General features: G+C 40.0%; 1 protein-coding gene across 5 annotated transcripts in view; it reads right to left on the bottom strand.

Moving 5' to 3' along the window:
- The window catches only part of DCAF6 (DDB1 and CUL4 associated factor 6), a 69,494-nt gene that overhangs the window by 39,648 nt on the left and 2,960 nt on the right, over positions 1 to 26,886 (bottom strand). For 4 of the 5 annotated variants that reach the window (XM_015586195.2, XM_015586194.2, XM_015586193.2 and 1 more), the window contains exons 2-10: positions 22,983 to 23,044; positions 21,407 to 21,499; positions 19,321 to 19,506; positions 17,631 to 17,744; positions 15,079 to 15,214; positions 12,962 to 13,176; positions 10,453 to 10,546; positions 9,077 to 9,196; positions 7,436 to 7,693 (exon numbers count right to left, since the gene is read on the bottom strand). In XM_015586195.2, the coding sequence (XP_015441681.1) occupies positions 7,436 to 7,693; positions 9,077 to 9,196; positions 10,453 to 10,546; positions 12,962 to 13,176; positions 15,079 to 15,214; positions 17,631 to 17,744; positions 19,321 to 19,506; positions 21,407 to 21,499; positions 22,983 to 23,044 (1,278 nt within the window). The remainder of the gene's footprint in view (positions 1 to 7,435; positions 7,694 to 9,076; positions 9,197 to 10,452; positions 10,547 to 12,961; positions 13,177 to 15,078; positions 15,215 to 17,630; positions 17,745 to 19,320; positions 19,507 to 21,406; positions 21,500 to 22,982; positions 23,045 to 26,886) is intronic. The other variant, XM_015586197.2, reaches the window with a different exon arrangement.

Here is a 26,886-nt window from a genome sequence, read left to right on the forward strand (position 1 = left end):
AGGGAAGGCCGTGCAAACCCGCTCAGAGGGGGAAGGGCGGGACGTGGGTGTGGGATACGTATCACAGGCGACGGCAGCATGATCTGCGGATGGTGTAGCTGTGGAGTGATCCCAACGCTTTTGGCCTATGTCACAGCCAAATTAGAGCTGCCATTTACTGTGACAGGAAAGAATCGAGGAGGAACACGTGGCATTCGAGGAAAGAAAAGAACGAACAGATATCCACGTGGAGAAACTGAGTAGGGACTGAATGTAACAGTCCGGAATTCACTGGTAAACTTGGATGCCACTGGCGATGTTACTTGAAGCCACCTAGAAAGTATGTGATGACAGAGAAGAAGTCTAACGACCGAACTCTGGGACACCCCACTGTGGAGGGGAGAAGACTGTCCAGGAGTGAGAGCGAGCAGCCCGTGAGGAAGCTGGAGAGCCGGTGAGCAGACTTCCGCGGGCAAAGGGGTGACGGTGTCGAGAGGATGGAATAAGCACGTGTGTCAAAGGCACCGACACGACGAGGAAGATTCTGAGACTGACCCACTGGACTCTGCACCTCGGACGTCACTGACGGTCACTGCTGCTTCGGTGAAACCACAGGGGCCAACAGCTGACTGAAGCAGGGTCAAGGGCACGGGGAGGTAATGGAGGAGAACCACTAGGCACGTATCCTCCAGGTCTTGCCGCTAATGGAGAACAGAGAAATTGGGTGACTGCCGGAGAGGGGGTAAGGAGTCAGGGAGATCTGTTTCCGTTTGTGCACTGATGGGCAATGTCGGATTGCGTGGAGAGAAATGGACAGATGCAGGAAGGGCGTCCTCGAGCAGATGAAGGGGATGAGCTGGTGGATGACAGGAGTAAGTGGCTTTAGACAGGTGCACAGAAACTCCACCCACTATGACCTAACGGGTGGTGGAGCCCGTGGGTGGCGATCCGACAGGTGTAGATCTGATGGTGGGAGCACCCAGAATTCCTCTCAGTGACACTGGCAGCGAAGTACACAAACTACGAAACAACGATCAGCCTGTTGTGTGTGCCTTTATGTGCGTGCAAAAATCTGGTTGATTGTTTCGGGAATCAATCATGTCAGAGAAACTAACCTCTTGTTACCATGTTGTCTATTTACAAAGACGGTATTCCATTAGCCAATTGACAGTTAAGATTTAACAAATCAAGCATCGCCGTAGTCTCTCCCTGCTAGTTCTTCCTAGAAAATTCCCTGGTACCAAGCAGGACCGTACTCGCTGGGACATAAACTGTGATGCTCAATGGCAAAGCACCTCCTTCGCAGGTATATGCACAGACCGCATTTGTTGTCAGCCACTGCAATGCTTCCCGCGATGCAAAATAGAGCATTACTATGCAGCCACAAGGTTTGTCATTTTACACTTCAAAAGAAATTACCATAGAGAGACAGACTACATATATGTCAAACTTTGCTAAGAAAACAGAAAAACCACAAAAAATTCACCCAATTTCATCGTTTCAAACTCTCTCTCCTGCACTGCCAAACGTTTTATGGGACGATGAGAGTCTCCATCTTAGTGCCATAGCAAAATAAACAGCAAACTCTAAGCTTAAGCAGTGACATTCTCTACCCTGGAGAATCAAGATTTAGTTGTGATAATGTCACGAACCATTAATTAATTCCTTCAGTGATTTATAAAGAAAAATCAGTTTGCTTGCTTTTAAGACTGGTTGTATGGTGGCTTTTTCCCTCCTTAGGTTAAAAAAAAAAAAAGAAAAAACGAGGCTAGATAAACAAGTCAACGCACAGCTAACCAGAAAAGGCAAATACTGAATTAAAAATTCCAACTACACATACCGGACTAAACAAATATTTCTGCTAGTGGTTTGACATATTAAAGGCAGGTAAAATACATACATGTTACATCCTTTAAAAAAATGTATACGCACAAACGTATCATTTATAATGTGAATAAATACGGGGAGAATTCGTTTTGTTAACATAAGCCAAAATGGAAAGTAAACAAAATGAGCACCTTTGGGTGGAAATAAAAACAATGACGACCTGACAAGCCCTGAGCCATGTGTCTGGAACCGCTGACCGGAATCGGATACTTCCATCTCCTGACAACACCAACTCTATTCTCGTTTTCTTTGGAGTGACTCCAGGCTAGTCTCCCAGTGACTTCATTCCCCGAGACAGAGGAACAGCAAACTACCGCTGACCCAACAGAGGTCGCCTGATCCAAACCCCGCGTCCTGCCTCTCCGACACTCAGGGCCGCTGGTCCCCACAAGGCCGGCCTTTACACCTGATTCGGTGGCACGTCACCTGTCTGCCGTCGGTCCCGCCCAGGCGACCCCTGAGCACTCCTTGTCCCAGAACTGGTCATGCCTTTACTGACATTCTGGTTCCTACGGTCTCTTCTCTAGTTTCCCCACAGAGGCCGTTACCCTGATACCGCCACTCGTTTCTAATCTACAAATGGCTGTGCCTAGTCTCAGCAGACGCTGACCCCCTCTAGGAAACTGTACACTGGGTATCTGAGCCCTGAAGGGTTTGCTTTGATACGCTACAACGCAGAGTTCTTATCACCCCAGCAACTTTTCTACAGAGCTCAGCTCAGCTATAAAGGTTCTGAAGAGACCTAAATAAATTTTAAGTCCGAGCAGTTATTTGTAAATAAGCAGAAGTCAACACTTCAAAGAAGTAACCATGTGATATTACCATAATATCATATAGTATCTTAATGATCCTCACGGTCTGAGTGGTCCTTTTCGTTAGAAGCAGGGTCTTTTAGGCGACTCACTTCCCAAGGCGAGCCCCCAAAACTGAATTTTGTATGCACTGATACCCGCTTCATTTCCAAAAAAACACCTCTTCTAATCGTATTCTTTGATTTTGATTAAAATGAAACCAAAGGAGAAAAAAGCCGGCACCTGCTGGAATGACAGCCTCATCTAACACTCTCATCGCCGTGGGGAAAAAACTACAAACAACACATGAGATGACGACACTTCCGGGCTCAGTTTAGAAACGACAGAAGGTGATGTGTGATAGGGGTTACCGAGAAAAGTACTTTGAAATGCTTTTTGAAAATAAAATTGCGAAGATTTCATTTTAACCTATATAGTTTCGGTTCGTACTCATACCCTTCTGGTTTTTAACTAGATAATCCTATAACCACAGTCTTTTGTTGAATAGCTAAGAAAAGACCATGTATAAGAATCAAAACATCTGATTAAATTCTGGGTGATGTATACAGAATACGGTTTCAAATGGTCCGACTACATGAATTAAGATAAAAGTCAAGAATACAAAGGGTAAAGAAGTCAAAAGACCAAAAAGATCCACCCGCTGCTTCGGATTCCATTTGCATGTATCTATCTCCTGATTCAGCCACAAGACCCAAGGTCCCCTCGGCCGTCCAGCCGCACCGTTCTTCAGGTGTTGTGTTCGTTATGTTCGCCTCACTCGTAGCTTCATTTCATTTTTTTCCTACTCGTACTTGTTTGTCCTAATTTCCTCATTTATAAAAATGATTTTTAAAAAGTATTTCTGTAAGTTACCTCAAAATATTTTTGAACAAAGTAGGAAAAAGCGTGTACTCAGTCTTATATGATCTGGACAGCCACGGGTGAACAATGAACCTGAACTTGATAAGCGGCTGGATACCCACTTATGACCTTTTCTCTAGATAACATCTCATCTGGGGGGCCTACTGGAAACATCTGGAATGAATGAAGTGGGCTAAAACTATAAAAACTAAAATACAGCTAAATGTATATCCTAGCTTAAAGATAATAGTCTTAACTGCAACTTTAGAGGTAGTGACTATTTTGGGGGGGAAAAGGCTTATGCGGAGTAAGAAAGATAATGCCTCTGTCTTTAGGAGTATACTCTAGAGAGAGAAAACAAGTCAGTCGAAAATGAACTGAATAATTACAAAAATGTATAAGTACCTTTTAAGAAATAAACGAGGCTACATAAAAGAAAAAAATTTCAGGGAGGGTAGGAAAAGATGAATCGCGCTAGGGCAGTTATGGATGACCTCCCTGGGTGACCTTTCAGCTGAGACCCAAGAAAAAAGGCGTCAGCTCCACGATGAGCGGGAGGAGAGCTTCTCAGGCACGGAGAAGGGCACGCACAAAGGCTCAGGGTCAGGGAAAGGAAGGAGAAGGTGGCACGCCAGGGGAACGGTTGGAGCATGGTGACGTCGGGGACCGAGGGGCGAGGGCCAGGCGGCACTCACGGGCCACAGCGTGGACCGTGCTTTTCTTTTCCTTTGCAGTTGTGGTTCCAAAGGCAGTTAGAAGTCTCGGAGGCGTTTTAAACAGCAAAGTGACAGGACCCGATTTAAGATTTTTTAAATACTTGAAAATACACGGCTGCGGCCTGGAGAGTAATAGTAATAACGGGGAGATCAACGAGCGGACAAGAAAGACAGCAAGACGGAGCGTAGAGCCAACAGGACCTACTCACGGATGGGGCCTGGAACGTGAGGAAAAGTGAAGAAGCATGAATGACTCACGGGCTGCTGAAATGAGCGAAGGGGCAGTGGCAGAAGACCTTCCTAAGCTATGAGATGACCGAGAGGGAAGAGATTACGAGACGGGACGGACAGGAGGCCAAGTTAAGTCTGAGTCTGGCCAGGTGAAACTGAAGAGGTCCACAGAGTGACACGATCACTCGGGGACAGAGGGTTTACAGAGAGGAGAGCGGGCTACAGGGTTCCACTAAAATACTCAGAAGTGACCAGAACGAGAAACGCCGACGCCAGTGACCGACACCCAGCTGGAGGCGGCAGTTAGAGCTCACGGGCAAAGCGGCCGAGACGCCGAGAAAGGAAAGCGCCGCAAGAAAGAAGCGACGGCGTTAAACGCGCTGGGTCAAGAAATCGAGGAGGACACTGGCAGAGGCGTCCGCTTTAGACCGGGCACAGTGGAAGCCGCTGGAGCCTGACAGGAAGTTCCAGTGGGAAAGGGGACTGCGAGGCAGAAGGGACCTGGAGCTCATCTGAGGCCGAAAGGAACAGTTCGGTAGGGAAGGCAATGACGGCGACACAGGAGCAGGAGCGAAGCCTCTGCGAAGCTGGAAGGGACGGGAGGGCACGGCTAGCCTGGGCGGGAGCCTCTGCAAAGCTGGAAGGGACGGGAGGGGACGGCTAGCCTTGGGCAGGAGCCTCTGCGAAGCTGGAAGGGACGGGAGGGCATGGCTAGCCTGGGCAGGAGCGGACACACTTCTTCCTAAAACGCGTCGCCTCCGCCGCAGACGATGGCAGCACAGGTGCCGGGAAGCTGGGAGATTCAAAAGTAGAAAAGTCGGTGCTTTTTCGTCCCCACTGTGGACGAGAGAAGGTTATCGTAAGGCTGGGGGCTGGGAGGGGCGGAAGAGTGGGACGCAGACATTTCGTCTCGCTGCTGAGTGACAGTGGTGAAGACCGCTCGGACACGGTGTCCGGCACCCACTGAAGTATGTGGCTGTGACTGCCTTCACTCATTCAGGACTCGGCGCAGACGAGAGAAGGCAAGTAATTAGGTTCAATCAGAGATGCAAGTCTTCACGTTCCCAACATCCCTTCCTCCACCCCAGCAAACGTGACGAAGGAAACGCAAGGGGCATGGAGGAGAGGCAGGGACAGGTACATAAAGAGGCGTCCACCGCATGGCAGGAAGTACTCTTCCTTTCCTCCACCTCTGTGCAAGGCAGTAACAGAAATCATGGCTCTAAGGACGCACGGACAGTGCCACCATCACAAACCGTCTGGGCGCAGACGTGCGTAAGGGACTGGGAAGCAAAAGATTAAGTGCCTCTTAAAACGCTGGGCTCTGGGAAAATACAAGGCCAAAAAAAGAAATATGATCGTAGTGACATGGAAATATTCCAATTTTCCATGTTATCAAAATGATCAAGTTTCTTTTAATAACCTACCAGTTAAAGATATTTCCGTACTTTCTTGAAAAAAATTTATGGGCAAAAGTGCCAAGTAATGTTCAATGACCACATACGTGATCATCACAAATTTTTGAATTTCACTGATTCAAACGACTACAGTATTTAATACTTACATTAAATTTGAAAGATATTTAGCAATTTGAAATGTAGTATCAAAATGTGTTAAACATCTATAACAAAAAAAATGAAACTCAACTAAGTAATCTACTCAGAATGTGTTTAAGACATGAATGGAAGAAGTTACGATGAGTGGACGTGCGAACATGAGCTCGGGAGAATTCTTGCTAAGTTTTCCTGATATCATAATTGATCGAAATCTTAAAGAACGTTTCCAAGAACGCTATTACTTCAAAAGTTCTTGTTTTTACCAATTGCACCTGCTTTGAAAAGTCAACTTTTAACCGATTCTGTCCCAACTTCCCACAAGTTAAAAGGTCAACTATACACCAGCGTTAACCGTTATGTAACTGATTCTGGCTTCTATTCCCATAGAAACTGAAAATGAATTACCAAAAACGGGCTATACCGATAAAAGAGTGCTTAATTTAAAGCTTAATTTAAAACCGTATTTGGTGATCTAGTATCAGATTCCAGAGAAGCAAGAACAAAGTGACAGCTTGGCAGTTAAGCTGTTAGGAAATTTTTATAGGTTTTAGCTTAGGCCTGCCAGCTGTATCTCTAGTTGCTAATATTTTTGGTTATATGTCAAGTAAAATGCTTCTTTAGAAGAATCCAAAGGAAAATATGAATAAATATCTTACTGGTTATTATAATTACATGTATACAATTAAAATGTCAAGTAAACTAGACATTATCTGCTGAAAATTACTGTTATAAATACTAGTACAATCCATAGTTTAAGGGGAAAAAGTTGAACATGAGGAGTTATAATACCAGGGAAAATAGTACTTTAACAGAATTTGGGAGTTAATTTTTTTCACTAATATCAAGTTCCAAGAGGAGTAAGATTTGCTAAAACAATTCTTTTTCCCATAAATATAAGAGAAATAATTCTTTCGATAAACTGCATGTTGTTGACAAGAGACCATATCAAATGCACCACAGAGAATGTATTAGAAGTGTTTCATGGTTTTAGGAAAAATAATCAAAAATATAAATACAATGGGACAATAATAATTAAGGATATATTTCACCATTACTTTAACACAGACTAGCAACCAAATAAGTTTAGAAAGATATTTCGTCTAAAAACAGCCTATAAAAGTAATCGCTACATCGAGTGCTTAAACTACATCAAAACACTATCTGTCGGTAGCTACGTTTTAAAAAAAACTGTCTCACGTAAATGGAAGATTCCTGCTACTTGTTACAACTCATGCGAGTCAGGCACACTAGAACCTCGTGCTTGGGTCACACGTTCACATACTACATGTCATCGGGGCCATTCACTCCAGCGGGAACATGTGATTTAGCATCTTTCCGAACGGCCCAGAAGGAAGTTCTCACGATCAGAAACCATCAGATGACCCACAGCCTAGGTAAAGAGTGACATCCTCACCAGACTGATGGTGCGTGTGCTGGCCAGACGCCTCGACGGACGGCCTTGGTTCACTGTCTGGAGAAGACAGTAGAGGGGGCGGCGGGCTCTCTGCAGAAGACGCCGGCGAGTGGGCCTGAGCGGACGCCGCAGAGGACGCAGAAGGCTGCGGGAACTGCTCGGCTGCAGCGTCCACTTCCATGGCGCTCTCCGCCGCTTCCGAGTCAGCGCCCGGCGGGACCACAGGGAGGGTCGAAGCTTCTGGCTGACTCGCCCCACCTTCAAAGAGTCCATGTGAACGCAAGTTCAAACACTAGATGCTTTCCGAAACCGACTACTCAGAAGAGGTGTGTGCGGGACATACAGGCGCACTTGAGTGTGCACACGTGCTCACTCACACACACACACACTCAGAAACATAGAATATATAGGAAATCAAAAGCGCCCACTGGTGGTTTGGTCCATTTGGCTCATTGAGAGGGGTAAAGATCCATCTACAGCACATTCTCGTTAAAATGATCTTTTCAGCAAAATGCTCAACGTGGCAGCTTCGCTCAGACGAAGCTAAATAACAGCATAAGTGATGCCGATAAACAACGTCTCGTCCCTTAAGTTTAGAGATGATGGTTCTGATGTAATAGCTGGATAATAGGGTAACGGGTTTATGTCGATACAGTGCCACCCTAGAACATCGTGTTCTTCGTACAATACCTAATAAAAACTGCATTAGCAAGAGTAAAACCACGAAGAGGCCAAAATAGGGTTAAGTTCCTGATTCTCGTTTCATAGCAGTGATGTTTTAACCACTAAACTAACACAAGGTAGTTATGATTTTAAAAGGCCTGAATGTCTGCTATGCGCTATGCTAGGCTTTCTGCTATCTGTAAAGGAATGATTAATACTCAATAAACATTAAAATTTTCTGATTTTGCTTCAAATTTAGATTTTATTAAAAATGGAGCAGACAAACCAAGTTCATGCCTTGCAAGACACAACTACCACAGAATAGTTTCTTAATCACCATGATTTATTTATTTCTTAGTTTAAATTTAAATACAAATTTAATTACTCTTAAGCAAAGCCACAGTCCAGAAAGTTTTTGAAAAAGTTAACTGATATGCAGGAGATAATAAGAAACATTTATGGATGAAATTCAACAGAAACTTTTTCTTTGGAGATTTAAAACATTTAGAAGTTAACTTTTATATGCCTCATTTTGGACCGAGAATAGGTAACTTGCCAAAACCCACAAAACTGGAAAGTAGTAAACAAATATGATAACACGTCAGCTAACAACAGAAACAGTAATTAACAAGCAATGTATATAAGTAACCCAAAGGAGAAACTTCAATCACATGCAACTTATTTACCTACTGAGTTTTATATATTTCTACTCACAGAGAATATACGAAAAGGACTTTAAATGGGGAATATCAGATGCTCTTACTTTTTTTAAGAAAAGCAAAAAATAAGGGCTAGAACTAGTGGAACCTGAAGGCACATATTATAGCCAATACCCTTTATCCTCCACTGCTTCCCACGACAGCAAGACCCTCACTGTAGATATAAAACGCGGCATCAGTGAGATGACATAAATAAACCCAACTTCGGTACATAGTTTCTGACAGCTTTCTGAGGACTGTAATTAACAAGGAACATTACCTCTGGGCCGAGGCCTTCCTCGCCCTCTAGTGCTCTGTGCGACCTCGCTCGCTTCTTCGAACCACCTTGATAACATGTCAGACATTCTCTGCATCAAGGACACATTGGGACTTTGCTCTCCTACGGCGACACGAGTCTTATCAGTGAACTTAATAAGAGTTAGAGTCTTTCATTGATGCGAAAACCTAGATCTGAGGGGTCTTGAGAATGAAAGCAATTAAAAAAATTCAAATTGCCAAAAAATTCTATGAATGTATAGAAATCGACTAGAGCTGTTGTCACATCTCATAGTAGACGTTTAAACGAGTGACGCTCCATCTGGATTTTGAGCTCCCCAAGAACAGGACTTACGTCTCCTACATCTTGGCTTATTCTCAGGTACCAACGCACCTCCCGCCACTACCCCAACCCACATCTGTAGTTCCAAGAATGCACAGAGGGCCGGGTATTGCACGTTGAGCAGATTAAAAGGAAGGTTTGCCCTCTCAAACGTTCTTAAACTGAATTTGTTTTTGTCATCCTTTACTGCAAGCAGAGTCCACATGTATGAAATTATCTGAAACCAGAAAGTGTTTTTTCTCTTCCCTCTTCCTTTTTCCTCCTTCAAATACATGAATTTTCCCTTAAGAGTATTTTCAAATTAAGTATGACATCAAATTAAAACTGTGACAATTCTATTCTATAATTATATAATTAAAAATGGAAATCATTTGTTCTTGACCTGTGAAAACAGAATTTATTGTATACTCTATCGCCTTTATATAACGTAGCTTTATATTTAAATGTATGTTGCAAAATAATACCAAAGATAATATATTGGGAAATATGCTTTTGATCTTAAAAGATTTCAGAAGCCATTAGAATAAGATTTTGGCTACACACTCATTTATTAAAATACACAAGGATTAATTCTATTTTAAAGTGTGCCATCTTAAAGCTCCCAAGGTAGTTCCTAATGCTTCTCAAGAAACCTGACAGAAGGAAAAAAAAATTTGTGCTGTTATAAAACTCTCCAGTTGGAAGATGAGAGTTTTCATTCTATTTATAGCTAATAGAAAGGCAAAAACTCAGAAGTTTGATAACGCCCCGTGTTTTACGGAGCGGCGAGCATTCTTACATTTTCAGTGGGAATGTAAAGCAGCGCTTTTTGGGAGGGTCATTTGATCACATTACAATTAAAATGCACTGGTCCAGTGACCCAGCCGTTCGCCTCTCGGACATCTATCCTCAGATACGCTTGCAGGAATATGCTAAGATAGATGTATGGGGATATTTACTGCAGCATCATTCATACTAGCGAAAACACCGGAAACGAATTAAAACATTAATTTTTAAATACCACATTAAGAAAGAAAAGCTGACCAAAGCAGAGTTACCATCTCGTTCTCGCTCACTCTCAGGCCTTGCTCGGGGTCCAGTATCTGACCAGTCGCCACGAAGTCTCAAACGCTTCACTGGAGGCTGTCGTAACTAAAAGGTGAGGAGAAAACTCGCTTTCAGTCTAACGGAGTCTTTCCACCAACCTGCTTCCTTTACAGAGTATGCGAATGAGGTGCTAGGTCAAAACGGGCAAGATGCTGAAGAAACAGCTCCCAGAGAAGCCTGCTTGCCTGCCTGAGCAAGCAAGGAGATATAGAAACACAGAGAAGACACAGGAGGGCAGTGGGAGCACGAGACCCAGACGATGTAAGTTCCTGCAGCCACTACAGGGACCTTCGTGTGGCCCTGAGTGAAGTGGGGAGCCACTTGGCATGCTGGTCAGTAAAGGACGGCCTTGGCTGCTGTGTGGCTGCAGGACTGTAGGGGGAGGCAGGGAGCGGTCAGGGAGCCACCAGTGTGGTCCAGGAGAGATGCTGACGCCTTTGATCAGGGGGCCCATGGTACAGTGGTGGGTGGTACCGCAGATGTGGGATGTATATTTTGGGGATGAACTACGGGAGCCAGAGAAAAAGAGACGGTATCCAACAAAGCACTCTGATAATAAGGTGGAACGAGTGGAAAATTTCAAAGGGAAAAATGAAAGAAATTTTTAGAGGACACGAAATTGAATGAGGTCTCTACAAATCAGGAAGAGAATGGAAACGAAATTAAAAATCATACATTAAAATTTATTCATATTTTAAAACCCTGCTCAAGCTTGTTTTACGTTCCCAATCAAATTTGATTATTCTCTCTTTTGGTCTACTTATATAGAACATAATTCTTATGTATAATTCTATCACTTTTAAGTTTCACATATTTACTTATTTATATCTCTACTTCCGCCAAACTGTAAATTCCTGAGTGTGAGGACATGTCTTTGTCACAATCATCCTTGATTTTCTAAAGTTTAGTACAAGACTTAGTGCATAGTAGGCACCCAATAAATATTTGATGAGTTGAGATAAGTTTTTGACTGAACATTACTGACGAGGATTTAGCATAAAACACCAAAGGAAAGATAGTGGGATAAAGAGGGAGACATAACTAATTCCTCTTCTAGATACACCTCTGGATTATTTGGTTTATTATAATAAGCTTATTATAATAAAATTTTAATTTAATATTATATTAAAAATAATGGCTTATTTTTATAACTTTAATCCATTTTTAAAATCATTTTTATTTTAGTTAATTCAACAAAGGATACTAAGAAAAACACATTCAGAAAAAAGCTAAAACCAACTGTTCATGACTCAGCCTCATTCACTGATTATATAAACATCTTTTGGCTAAGTATTCTATGCTACAAAAGCTAGCTGGCCCACTTAAAATGTTTCTGCATTTCTAACTTTCATTATGTAACAGTCACAAAGTTTGACTACAACTTTATTGAAGCCTATATTTCAAGAGGAATTTACATAGCAACGACGACAAGCAGAGTTCACGTTTTCAGTCTTAGCTCTCATGAGCCATCTTATATACACGGCCATCTTAAATACACGGCCACATTTAAAATCCCAGCATATAAAGTAATACTGATTTTTTCTCTCTCATTTCATAGCCCTCTGAACCTACAATTTTAAGAACTGAATGTTGTTTAGCATCTCATAGGAATTACAAAATCGTGGTTGTTCTTTAGGACCTTTAAAATGCGCTCAGGAATGGGAGATGAGCCGATACAAAAAGTCACTGACAGTTAATAAAAAGCAATGGTTCATTTCAAAAGGCAAAGAGCAGCCTGATCGACATAGGGCATTATAAAATAAAAAAGCCAAAGTGAAAAACACGTCATGGAAAGAAGCTTAACAGGTTAAAGCAAATGTTTTTCTACTGCTGTGGACTGTCAAGGCTACATCATTTCTGGTTTTTGCCTTTTATAAATAAGAAAATGGTGATGCCGATTCCGTGTGTGTGTGTGTGTGTGTGTGTGTGTGTGCGCGCGCGCGTGCGTGTGTGTGTGTGTGTGTGTGTGTGTACGCTAGCTTTACAGTACCCTTTTCTCACTCCCTCATCCGTACTCCCTGAGATGTCCTTGGGGTGAGAGACACACGCTCACCCTGTGAAAGAGAGGTGGCTTCGGGAGAGGAGGGGCTGCTGTCCACACACGGACAGTGAATGTAAAAGTCCCACTGGTGCACAGACATAACATTGAGTCTCCTGCAAGTCTGTACATCACATTTTTTATCATTTTAATGGCCTTTTCTGCAACTGTACAAGTTAGAGAAACATTCTGCTATTAAATTAAATATTTTCTTTAAAAATATTCCACAATACTTTTTTTCTAGCACCTTCTCCGTCATTATTTATTAGCCCCTGTTCTTTCATGCACATTTCATGTCCTTGTTTTCTAGACCATAAATGCCTTGAAAATTAACTCTATTTTCTGAAGCCTTTCAGGACCCCGGAGTCACTGAATTAATGTTTTCTGAATTGAATAGAGAACACGGTTTAGAGTAAACTTACCTCTTCTCTCCTCTCTTCTGCAGAAGGAGTTCTAAGTTCTCGTGCTGTGTCATCTTTTGGATCAAAAAGATATATGTAATCCGAAGAGTAACTAACCAGGATCTCTTGACCATCTTCGCTGTAACACAGAGATGTCACCCGGCAGGACTTATTATTAAGATGGGACGGGATAAAACGGGCAACCATTCCAGTAGTTCCTCGACCTGCATAATTCCCTAAATAAGAAAATAGAAAGTTGTTTGAAATTTATGTTTTTTGAAGAAAAATATTTTAAAAACTCTTAATCTGAATTATGAGATACGTCATTTAATGTAGCAGCGAAAATGCGAGCTATTGTATTCTATTTCTAGAGTCTCTTTTTTCGGTAACCAGATTTTGTAACAAAATAAATAAGAATATGGTATAAAGAAAACATCTTTAAAAAAATTCATGACTGTCTGGAATTCCAGATTATATAAATGTTTTCCTGGAAATATGAGTTATTTGATTGATTAAATAATTTATGATTATAGTCACACCAAATCGCCTTCCAAGAATTCTCCTCAAATTAATGTAATTTTATAATATAAAGAGGAAAGCTGATACTTATTAGTGTACTAGATAAAACAGTACAGTCTCTTTCTAAAGCAAATTATTTTTTACTTTATGTTTCTAAAAGATTCTGACTGTCGTGAAATGTTCCTCTTATAAAATAAGAGTCGGGATACTATTCCAACTTTAATTTACTTTGGGGAGTCATCAACGCACTACAACAGGGAGGGGTGCACAGGGTGGGGGAGCCCAGGAACGCTAAATTCTAAGAATCACGCCAAGCTGCACAATGAGATCGTGCCCTGCACAGAACGCCAACTGCATCCCATCTGTTGAGAAACAATGATTAAGCCTACAGTTTCATAGTATATTGATATTGTTGGCCCTAAATGTGCATCTCCAAAGAGACAAGACTCCTCAAACGCAGCTCGATAAAAAACACCCCATCTGGTCTCCCACTCCAAGAGCCTGCGTCCGTTTTTAATGGACATAAACTGAAAATGAGATTGACATTGTCTTAGTTTCTGGCCAAGTTCGCTTTTATTTTTAATAACAGTTAATCCAACAAATATATATAAATGTGCACATGCATGTGATGTTTGCAGCTTGTGGTGTGGAAGTTGACTTTGACCCGGGAATTTCGGAAGTGGGTGGACCCCGCAGTGGATGAGGAGAGGAGCTGAAGGTGGTGGATTCAAAGTCGGTCCCTGCAGCATCACGGACGGCATTTGAACTTGGCTGAGCGTAAACGCGCGCTACACATTAGCACATACCCGAGTCACTGTTATTTCTTAACTCTTCCTCCACCACTGTTACCCTCTTCATTACGAATACTGCACGGAGAAAGGAGGAGCCTCCGCAGAGTTATGTCCACCCGGGACCTCAGAATATCCCCTTATTTGGAAACCGGTCCTTGCAGATGCGATCAGTAAAATGAGGTCGGACTGGCTGAGGGTGGCCCTGAGTCCCGCAGCACGGATGCCCGCACAAGGAATGCGGACACAGACACGCACAGAGCAGAGACCGGAGCGACACGTCTAAAAGCCAAGGGATGCTCCGGACTGCCAGTGGCCACCGGAAGGCAGGAGGGGAGAAGCATGCCACAGACTCGCCGGAAGTCTCCAGGTGAACAACCCTGCAACACCTGGATTGCTGGTGTGCAGCCCGAGAGAATGAGTTTGCTGTTTGAAGCCAGGCAGGTCATTTGCTACAACAGCCCCAGGGACCGAAGACAGCTGGCCCTCCGTACCCGCGGGCTTCAGATCCGCAGAGTCAGCCACCCACGGGAGGAAAAGCGCACTTTGGGGCCGCGACACGAGGGTGGTCCTGGAAATGGGCCCTGCACCCGCTGAGGGACGAGTGCACATCAAGCGTTACAATTTTTTAAAGTAACAAACTGCCAAAGTATCACCCTGATAGGGTCATAAGATCTTGGCGAAATGCTATTTTTACCATATATATTATTTAAATATATTCTGCTTACTGATTTTATGACAAACTAATGAAAATTTAAAATGGCAAATGTCCTAAAAATTTACTCTTTGAACGGACAGACTCTTCTATTTTCCCTACTACGTAGCTTTTACCCGTGGCTCTGGTGCCCAGCATCCTCCGATCGTATATCCGCACTGAGCTGTCAGAGCAGCCCACAGCCAGGTAATACGGTATCGGTGGGCAAATTGCTACCGATGTGGCAGCGCGTCGGCAGTTAATTAAAATATCCTACGAAAGATAAAATAGCATCAGCTGCACGGAGCTTTACAGTAGAGACGATACTACATCTAAAACATTTTCCCTTCAATTAGAAGAAAATTACCTTTCTCAAATCCTAATTCAGTCAGTATGATGACGACAGGGGAGAAAAACAACATGGCTTTTTAATTTTTATTTTTAAGATTTACATCACTGAGCGTTTCTAACACATGCAGCTCATGTGCACACAAAAGAAGTACACTCAGTCAATATTCCTCCTCAGCAGTTTATCGCTCTAAGGAAAATTTTGTTTTTCTTTACGATTTGCTATAAACTCCAAAACTGACTTCTAAAACAATACTGTATGCTTTCCTTATGAACTAATCAAAATTCAAAAAAAAAAAAAAAAAAGGAAATACTAGATTTAATTAAAGTAAAAATTTAAAAACAACCGATATTTGAGTGATACAAAATACGTCATGACGAAGACAAAGTGAAAACGGCTCCCAGATACAAGATTCAAACACGCAGCAATTACACTGGATCCACACAGCAGCTCCAAGAAGCTGGTAATAATTCAGGAAACTCATTCAAAACTGCATTTCAAATAATCTAATACGACTTGAATTATTTCTCAGAAATGCCTCCTAAATATCCTGATACTCATGAATAGTGAACAGCTTTAGAAATGTAAAAAACTCATCCGTTACCTATGTAATGTGTCATTAAGTCGCTAATTACATTAGAAGGGCCTGCTAATTTTGGCCCACTGGCCAGTAAAGATGGAGGTATAATCTAACTTTGTCTCTGCTGAGTACTAATGTTTGTTTTATACGGTACTCATACTATTTTAAATATAACTTGATAATAAAATACAACAAAAATGTTATTAGCTGATTCTAAACTTTCATATTTTTTCAACTTATAAAATCTTTCTCCTGACCAGTTCAAAAACAAGTACACCCATATATACAAACTCTATTAAAAGGTTTTACTATGTCACTACTTATAAGCATTAGGAACTGTGAGAGCTCTCACCCCAAATACATATCCCTAAGGAATTTTGTTAATTTTATATAATTTTGTCTATGACTTAAGCTCTTCACGCTTCTCAGTACAGCCATGTTTTTAAATTACATTTGCCTTAAGTTTTACTTATTTAACTATCCCTATTCCATGTAATTTAACATTTTTCCTATGATGTTAAATTAAAGGATCATGATTCCTATTATATAGAATTCATTCACCAAATGTCTTCCATAATTCTAAGATTTTAGTAGTTAAGGATTGCTCTAGTTAACAGTTGTTCTTTATACGTTGCCTCTTCATTTTTATAAAGAAATCAAAAGTTTTATTAAGGAAAGTTTTAACAGTATTTTCACTTATTAACTTTGCTTTCATCTCTGTTTTTAGGGGGTTTTCGGTTATAAAAGCACAATTAAATCCTACTACACTGTACACCGAAAACACGGTTTAAAAGAATTTGGCATAACGAATTTTAGTACCTACCATTTACTAAGAAACAGGTATACTCAAATGTCCCTAATAAACAGTCTGATATTTTACTCATTTCTGCTGCCTTTTAGTTCAATGCTTTCCTACTTGTGTGTGTGTACTCATATAACATAAAAACTAACTTAACAACTATAGATTTAACTTTTTTTAATTTCTATTTTTTTCTTCTCTGTTTCAATATAGAAAATAATCTCCCCACTCCCCCAAAGAATGCTAACAATAGCAATTGCTTTAATTAGCAAGCACTCAACCTGATTACTAATAATTTTTTTTAGGGGGGTGAGTAACTTTCAGTAAAAATATGTCTAGCAATCCTTTCTTATTTTATTTAGTACTTCGAAATGATCTGAGAAAAAACTACTGTCTCTAAATAACATTTGGGGTTGTCTAGGATCTGTATTTCTCAGGCCTTTTTCAAGTTTAAAACAGTATCTAAAATACAAAGTTGATAGTGAAACAATTATCTTTAGAGAGTGAGCTAAATCTGAATGAACATATACAAAAAAAGGTATCATTACTTTTTTTAAAAGATGACATATATTTCTTGGTTTAAAGGTCAGGGTAAAAACAAAAAGACACTAGTCTACTCCGTGCTTTTATCACTGCTATTGGTAAGCCCGCATTATCTCTATAAGTAAATGGGATACAGTGATAAATGCTTCAGGTCTTTATAATGACAGGGCATATATGAACAATTATATGCATTTCCATAAATATATTTGAAAAGTACAATTAAAATACAAGTTCCCTAAATTTACTATTAGCATTTTAATTAAAATTTTTTACTATGAAATATATGTTTATTGAAGATTTTAGGGAAACAAAATTTTTTAATTTACCCATAATCTCACAACCCAGAGATAACTTACTGTCCAGTTTTAAGTATAATCTTAAATTTTTTGCATCATTTGTACAAAAATTTGAGTCTTACATCTTTGCAGTCTTCTTTTGTGCAGCTAGTTTTGATGCGTGTATCAAACCACCTGACAGTCCCATCTTCACCACAAGAGAGGAAAGTGTACGGGTCATTGGGTACAGTCATAATCTGAAGATGAAAACAGAAGTCCAGCTAATGTCATTGCACATTTAAACAGATGGCTTGGAAAGCCATAAAATGCTTAAAGCAAAAGCAACTAAGAACCATTTCTTTTAAGTATTTACGACTTTCTCACACCATGATTCAAAACAGTACAATACATACAGAAATATGCAAAGAGTAATTGTTGAATTAATATGACTCATTACTTTGAGGTTTGAAATTAATAGACCTGCAGATATAAAGTTCTTTAAGATTTTAAACTTCTAACAACTTTGACAAGAAAAATTCTCCCCTAGGAAACTTGTCTAAGCTACTCAAAGCCTAATTTTTGTTTTCTGGATGTCAATTTACACTTGTATTATAAATACATTATAAAATGTTCTCTGATAATGTTTATGAGAATTGCAAGATGCTGAATTGATGTGAGCATTTAAGATGACCTCTCAAAAAAGCATTTAAGATGACCGCTCACAGCTAACACCACAGTCAATGGTGAAAAACTGGAACTTTCTCCTCGAAGGTCAGGAACAAGGCACAAACGCCCATTCTCATCACTCTTATCCAATATGGTTCTAGCTCAAGCAACCAGACAAGAAAAAAATAAAAGGCATTAAAATTAGAAAGGAATAAGTAAAATTATCTCTATTGAAGACGACATGATCTTATGTGTAGAAAACTCAAGATTCCACACATACAAAAAACCCAATTAGAACTAATAAATGAATACGGCAATGTTGCAGGTTACAAAATCAACATAAAAATCACCTGCGTTTCTACATGCTAACAATAAACACTCTGAAAGGGAAATTGAGAAAACCACCGCATTACAGTGGTATCAAAAAGAGTAAAACACCAAGGAATAAATTTATTCCTTGAGGTGAAAGGCTTGTACACAAACAAAACATTTCTCAAAGAACTAAAGAAGATACAAACGAAATGAAAAGACATCCTGTGTTCACAGAATGGAAGACTTAATATTGTTAAAATGTCCATATTATCCAAGGCGATCTAGATATAATGCGATTTCTATCAAAATCCCAATGGCCTCATTTACAGGGGAAAAAAAAACATTTAAAAATTCATACGGAATCTCAAAGGACACAAAATACCAAAACAATGTGGAGAAAGAAAAACAAAGCTGAGGCCTCGCACTTGCTGATTTCAAAGCATATTACAAAACTACTGCGTTTAATACGTTATGGTACTGGCATAAAGACAGACACACAGACCAATAGAACGGTGATGACTTTATGCAAGACGGTGATAAAGTGTTTAAGAGGTTAAAGCCCAATAGAGAGCTCTGAGACACAATAACAGAAGCATCTTCAAAGGCGGACATCTGTTTGCTGAGAGTATGGCTGCTCAAGCAATTACAAACCCTATTACCACAGCTCACATCTTATTTCTTAAACTTTATCTGTGAGCTTATCGAGATCCATTTCCTCAAATTTCTCTGCCTACATATGCATGAATGTGAGTATACATAATATACACATATGTGTGAACATACATCTACACACACATACACTTACACAAAACATATCCACATTATATATTATATGCAATCACGACAATACTGTACCTCGTAGGTAGTTCCATAATGGCATGTAAATTGGCACTGTCTGTTGGTTTCTGCATCCTGCTCAACGTTGGTATAAAATATCACTCCGTCTCCAGAGCAGGATACAATCTGCTTATCATTAGTGCATGGTAAGAACTTTGCACTAAATATGTTTGCTCGGTGCCCTGAACGAATTGTTGTCAAAACCTAAATCACACAGAGAAAGCAGTTCTTGGTCATTTATTATTTCCTAGAAAGAAACAACCATATTTAATATAATCAAAGCCAGGAATAAATTCTCATTAACATTCTCATCTCAACGAAAAATTATCATTTGATTCCAAACTATTATCATTAGAAAAAAATCAGAGTCACACATATTTTCTTTTTTTCCCCTCTGAGATGTGAAGAAGGTTGAGTGTCATTTTGGATTGATAATTCCTTACTATCGAGGCAGTTGTTTGTTACTTTTTTGGGACAATTTAAAAAAGTATTTAATCAAGCTTTTTTCAGTGGGATGATTGGTCCAAAGCAAATGCCATTTTAAAAAAAATTAGCAAATAGAAGAGAAATACAATCTTTTAAAATTATGCCACTGGGCATTTTTACAGATGAATTGAAATCAGGGATTTGGAAAGATATCTGTACACTTATATTCATAGCAACGTTATTCACAATAGTGTAAAAGCAGAAGTAACCCAAGTGTCCACTGATAGATGAATAAATATACACACAACGGAATACTATTCAGCTTTTAGAGAGATGGAAATCCTGACACATACTACAATAAGGATGAGCCTTGAGGACAGTATGCTAAGTGAAATTAGCCAGTCACAACACTATATAAACACTTATACGATGTTCGTCAACATGGAACTCATGGCCGACAGCACTAGTGTGGAAAAATTCAGGGACAGAAAGCGGGATGGTGTTGCCAGGGGCTGCGGGAGGGGAGAATCAGGACTCGGTGTTTAATGGGGACAGAGTCCTAGCTCTGCCAGATGAAGAGAGTTCTGTGGACGGACAGGGGCGGCGGCGGCACAATAAAGTGAATGTATGTAACGTCACTGAACTGAATTCCTAAAAATGGTTAAGATGGTTAATTTTACATTATGTGTATTTGACTACAATTTTTTAAAAAAGAGTAAAGTTCTGCATCTTTAAAAAAATTTCATTGGTACCTAGATGAGTGCTTTGTATATTATTAGCATTAAAATTCTGATAATGATGATCAAAAAGCATTCTGCACATGTGTAATTTCAGGAAATTTCTCTACTGGGGAAAAAAAGAAAAGGTTGTCCTGGTACTTACAGACCTGAGAGAAGGAGAATTTGAAAGCATCAAGTTTCCGTCTGCTAAGTCTGGACAATTAAGGAAAGCTATCTCTGAAATAAAATTATGACCTGTCTTTTAATAAAAGACAGGCTCGATATGAACCTATTTTAGGCTGAAGGACCACAAACATTTATTTAAATATCTTAACTGTAGAAAAATAAGAAAAACATGAACAATCTGTCCTGGAAGATGGTTAATATTAAATAAGACTGCCCCATCTACCATGTTCTCACTGATGTAAGAATAGCTGCATACTTCTTCTGTATACGAAGTCAGAAGGAGCCAATCAAAACCAGAACACAGTCCTAATTATGACGTGGACTGCAGCCCCAGTGTACTGAATTGAGTGTCACGCAGCCGGTCACCAGAACCCAGCCCATCTGCAAACTGATAAAACTCAGTTTCTGAAACTGCCTGCTGAAGATTAGATTCTGTGAGCGTAAAAGAAAAAAAAAAAAAAATCCCATCATCTTTTTCCTCCCCAAAGAATGGTTTATTGAGACGTCACTTTGAGCAATTTTACCCACTTAGATAAAATGAAGCGTGCTTAAATATTCTAGAGTTAAAGGCTGGATGACAGCTGATGTTTTCCTAAGGAAATCAGGGACCTGCCAAGAATAAATTTCAGGTCATATAATAAACTTTAGCAAAATAAAAATATTCTATAACGAATGCCCGTTCCACGATTATTTACAATTTCTTGATTTCTAGTTTCTTAATTTTTTCTCTCATTACAGATTTTTTACACATACATATTCTTTAGACAACGTACCTTTCTGCTGTAAGGATTACTAATTACTAACTTGGTATCATCTGAGCCAGATAAAATATACTCTCCGGTTTCATTCCAACAGATTGTATTAACCTAAAAAGAAAGCAAAATAGAAATTTAAGCAAACTGAACATAAAAACAAGTACGCCATTTTTTACATAACCAATAATTCAAAATTTATATCACTAATGAAGTTGTCTATGAAAATAGTATTTATCAGTTTACTCAAAATACACACTGACTACCATTTAGTAAACACAACTTTCTGAAAATTTCCAGTGAAATGTCTTTCTTAAGTTTTATTAGTTTATTTTAGTTAAATCATTTTATATCCAGTGACATAAAACCAGGTCACCGGAAAAGGAATTAGGAAAACTTATTACGAAGTTACAGTCATCGAGAATATTTGGTACTATCGTGATCAGACACATGCATCAATGGAATGAAACCGAGAGTCCAGGAATAAACCCTTCCATTTATGGTTAAGCAATTTTTGACAACGGGTCCAAGACCATTCGATGAAGAAAGAAGTCTTTTCAACCGATGCCTGAATATACACAAACAAAAGAATGAACTTAGACCTGTATTTCACACCGAATATAAAAATTACCTGAGAATAATCGAATATCTAAACGTAAGAGTCAAAACTATGAAACTCTTAGAAGGTAATGTAGGTGTAAATCTTCATGAAAACTAAAACCATGATGAATTACTACTTCACACCTATTCAGAGAGCTATAATACTTTAAATAAAAAGCAGGGGGATGGGGGGCGGGATGAAGAGCTGGGAGGATGCCAAGAACCGAAGCCCTCAACTTCGCTAGTGGGGACGCAAACCAGGGCAGCTCTGGAAAAGTTCGGCAAAACCACAAGACTGAAACGGTCACCCTGTGACCCCGTAATTCCACAAGACATACACGCAAGAGAAGAGAAAGCGTGTCACACAAAAATATGGACACGAAAGTCTCATTATTCGTAACGGCCAAAGGGGAAGCAACCCAGATATCTTTCAACAGAGGCTGCGCCATGGATGAACTTGAAAACGTTAATGCTAAGGGAAAGAAGCCAGGCTGGAAGGCTGCACAGCATATGATTCCGCTTTTACGAGACGTCCGGAAGAGGCATATATATAGAGACAGAAAGGAGACCAGTGCCGGACAACGGCCAGGTGGAGAGGGAGTGGAAGTGACGGATAAAGGGTACGAACTTCCTTTTTTGGATGCTGCAAACATATTGGAAGTAGATAATGGTGACAGCTGCGTGTTATGAATATATTAACAAACCACTGAACTGCACAGTTAAAATGGGTGAATTTTATGGTATGTAAACTGTTTCTAAATTTTCAAAAAAGAATGAGACTTCCACTTTCAGTCAAGACAGAATAACATGAACCATCTGCACTTTAAAAACATCTCACATTATTTTTCGAAATTCAAAATTACTTTAATGTTTTAATGTTTTATTCTCCCAATTTGTTACGGTTAGTTGCGATCTTTTCAGGGAGGACTGGGGCATTTCATCAAACATTTGAACAGTTTTTAAAGTCCTTCGTGGTTGAAAATTAACTATTACTTACACAGCCATCATGCACATTCAGGGTTGCTTCAAGTTTTAATCTTTGGATAAATTCTCTTCTTCCTGTTTAAAAAGAAAGAACGAACTAAATAAATCCTACAATTTGTTGCTGAGAAAAATGTAACTTTGAAGTTAAGAGCTGAGGATTTAGCATGGGGCAGGTTCAAGCTCTAATTTCAACTCTCCATTTACAAGCTGAGTGATATTGGGCAAATTAACCTCCTCCTTTGCCCTAGTTTCCTCGTTAGAGTCCCTGATGACCTGGTTATTACAAGGATTAAGTGATTCAAGGGCAGAAAGGGCTTAGCACAGTGTCTGGACCACAGTAAACACTCAAAAGTTCCCTTCATTCATCCATTCATCCGGTAAATATGCTGAGTACTCACTTCGTGCCAGGTGTATTCTAGGATCCAGGAGTGGTAAAACAAGCTAAAAAAGATCCCTGTCATCTGGTGAGGGATGAAAGACAATGAACAATATGGCGCCTGGTGAAAGTGCGACATGGAAAAGCAAAGCAGAGAAGGGGTCAGAGACGACTTGAGATGGAGGACTGGGTTTCCGATTTAAAAAAAAATGGCATTTGTTAGATGCCACCTATATTTAAACACATCTCAGTTTCAGCAAGGTTAAAATATTTCAAAGTTCATTTTATAATGATGAAATGCGGCAGCAAAAATAGAAGAATGAACCTAAATGTCCATCAATAGCAGAACAGTTAAAATGTTATAAAAATAGAGCATGTTCCTTCTATGAAAAAGAGAAATAGGTTTCCCTGAATCATCTTTACCAAAGATGGACCCAAAAGCTTCATGTTTATTCAGAAGCTGTAATGAAAGGAAGCTGAGTATACGACAAAGAGTGATAATTAGCTAAGCAATCAGGGTGACAAGATCCCAAATAAAATTAAATTTGACTATGGTCTCCAGAGGCAGATCTCTCTGTTTTCTTGCCATTTAATGTAAAGATCAGGATCTTCTTGAAGCCAAATTGTTTTCTTTCTCCTTGCTTATAATGGCTAGGAAGAGGATGAACATATGGGTTAAAAAAAATAATTTTATTTTTACATGGGGGGAATGCTCAATGGTTCCTAAACTTATTGGAATAAAACAATTAGTGTTTTCATCTAATTTGTTCTTGAACTTTTCAAATCTGATTTTCATTTTTAAAAAGATGTTAATAGTAAATAGAAAAATTTTTTAAATCTTTTCCTTTTGGCCAATGGCAGGCTTGATCATTCCACTGTTATAAATTAAGTCTTAAGAAATAAAGAGTTCAAATGAACAACATGACAACAATTTAAATTTGTTAAAATGTGAAAAAAAAGTACTAGAAACTTTTTTCCCCAAACTTTTAAAATCTGGGTTTGAAAACACAGCTCTAGCCATTTCTGTCTACAGAAAACAGTGGTGACACATGACAGAATCGATGACAACATGAGTACTTCTGGCAAGAACTCATGTATGAAATTTGCACATAAAAGATGCAAGACACATAAGGTGCTGAATGACGTTTCTGAGTGTGATTTTGGACTCAAAACAGCTATATTGTGCACACACCCCATAAAATGTGCTTCTAGAACAAACTAGCATCAACCTACTTTATCCTCTTAGTAACTAAATGTACTACCAAGAAATGGGAGCTAAAAGCCACCATAAAATAAGAACCTTATGTAAAAAAAAAAAAAGGACCCCCTTGAAATCAAAGTAAAAATAAACTCACTTCTGTTATCAAGCACTATATTTGCAAGCTGCCATTTCATGGGTGCTGGCAGAAGATACGAGGTCCCCATCAGAGAAGCAAAGGATTTTACTGCCCGTGGCACAGGGAGCGGCACGGGCTTCCGGCCCACGCGGGTTCCTGGTCCCGCTCGGGGCAACGCGGAGCGGCCGGGGCGCAATTCCGACCAAGCAGTGAGTCTGAACCTCAGCTGGTGAAGCCTGAACTGCAGGAACCCAAACCGCTCATCAAGCAAACCGACGGACCTTTGTCCCAGAGGGAGACATCTTTATTATACTGGACAATAAATAAATCTTCACTCTGCCCCTGAGGGAGCTATTTTATCTTCCAAGCCTGTTCACTACCTAGAGATTCTTGAAAAGATAGTCCAGAACAAAGCCGCCAGTGCCTCTGCTCCTAAGATGGCAGAAATGCAGGAGCCACGGAGAACTATCCCCTGACAGCGATACACTTGTTGGGGCTGAACCGACCTATCACTGTGGCTTCCGACTCGTCCTTGTGCAACCCAAGTTGCCTCTTATAATTCCATCTCCACTTTGACATTTTATTCTATGTTAATAGGTAGTGAGCTCCATTAAAAGAACAACTCTTTTATTCACCAAGTATCCCAAAGGGTCTAGCACAGTGCCTAGCACCGAGTAGGCACTCATTTTACATGTGCTGAATCAGTGAATGAATGTGTGGGATCATACCATCGTTTTGTAATGTGTTTCACTCATTAATACAGGGTGAACATCCTTCGGTGATAATATATAGAGCTACTGCTCATTTTTAATGGCTGTGTAACTTATTGAAAAGCTTTGTAACTTACTTATTCACATACCTCTCTCTTGTTAGACCGAGATGCTTAGGACAAGAAAGGTGGACCAGGGTTGAAATGTCTAACTTGGAACATACTGCGTAGGCTGGGCAAAAACACTTACCCTCTCGGAGCCTTAGTTCTTACATTGGTAAAAGTTTTACATTTGATGGGAATAACACCATCAACCGTACAGGTTTATTGCCGAGTAAATTAGCATATGCACAACTCATACATGTGCCTGATATACTACGGACACTAAGATGAGCTGTCTCCCTGTGCACATGTGGGCTTTGTTCTATGTTAATATTGTCCGAAAAGAGAAAAAATGATTTAAAAGGTGACTTCATTAGAGAAGACGACTTCAGGTGGTTCAGAGAAAATAAGGCTAGTGACGCTGAGAAGGGAGGGGAAAGCGCCTGAACAAGTCTTCACTTCACTTGATCCTGTCACCTGGTGAGCTACTTCTCTTTAACGTCGCCTGCATTCGCTGCCTTCCCTAGCTCAAGGTCAAGTCTTCCTCTTCCTGCATTGTCCCTGTGGCCCCTCCTCTTCATTGGTTTTGTTCTTAGATATCAAGGGTTATTTATCAGTGAATGCACTGGTCTCTCTCAAGACACATTTGTCACAGCCACATAGCATCTGTCACTCTCACTACTGTCTTCTTTAGCTCCCACGGCATCTTACCAGAGAGCCAGAGAAACTGAGCCCCAAAGGACGTAAAACTCCAAGGAGAGACAGAACACAGATAGGCATAAATATACAAAACAGGATGCAGGATTTGTATATCGAAAAAATATAAAACTATAAAACACTGCTGAGGGAAACGGAAGAACACCTAAAACTGTAGAAGATCCACGATCATGGACTGGAAGAGTCAACACTGTAAGAGTCATCGGTTCTCCCCAAAATAATATATAGATTCAACGCAATAACAACCAAAACTCCAGCGGTCTTTTTTGCAGAAACTGACAAGCTGATTCTAAAATTTATATGGGGATGAAAAGGGCCCGGAATAGCCAAAATCACTTAAAAAAAAAAGAAAAAAAAAGAACCAGCTCGAAATATCACACCAGCTGATGTCAATACTCACCATAAAGAGATGAACTACTGGCATACAGACAGACACCTCCACCGAAGGGCCTTGGTAGAGAACTTGGCTTACATGTACACGGTCAATTGATTTTCAACAAAGGGGAAAAGAGAGCCTTCGCAAATGGTGCTGGATCAATTGCACATTCATATGCAAAGAAATGAAACTTGACCCTTACCTCACAGCATAATTAACTCAAAATTGTTCATAGACCTAAATGTAAGAGTTAGAAATAGAAAACCTCTAGAAAAAGACCTATCAGAAATAATTTTGATC

Source organism: Pteropus alecto, unplaced genomic scaffold (assembly GCF_000325575.1).
Source record: "Pteropus alecto unplaced genomic scaffold, ASM32557v1 scaffold101, whole genome shotgun sequence".
Classification (NCBI taxonomy): domain Eukaryota; kingdom Metazoa; phylum Chordata; class Mammalia; order Chiroptera; family Pteropodidae; genus Pteropus; species Pteropus alecto.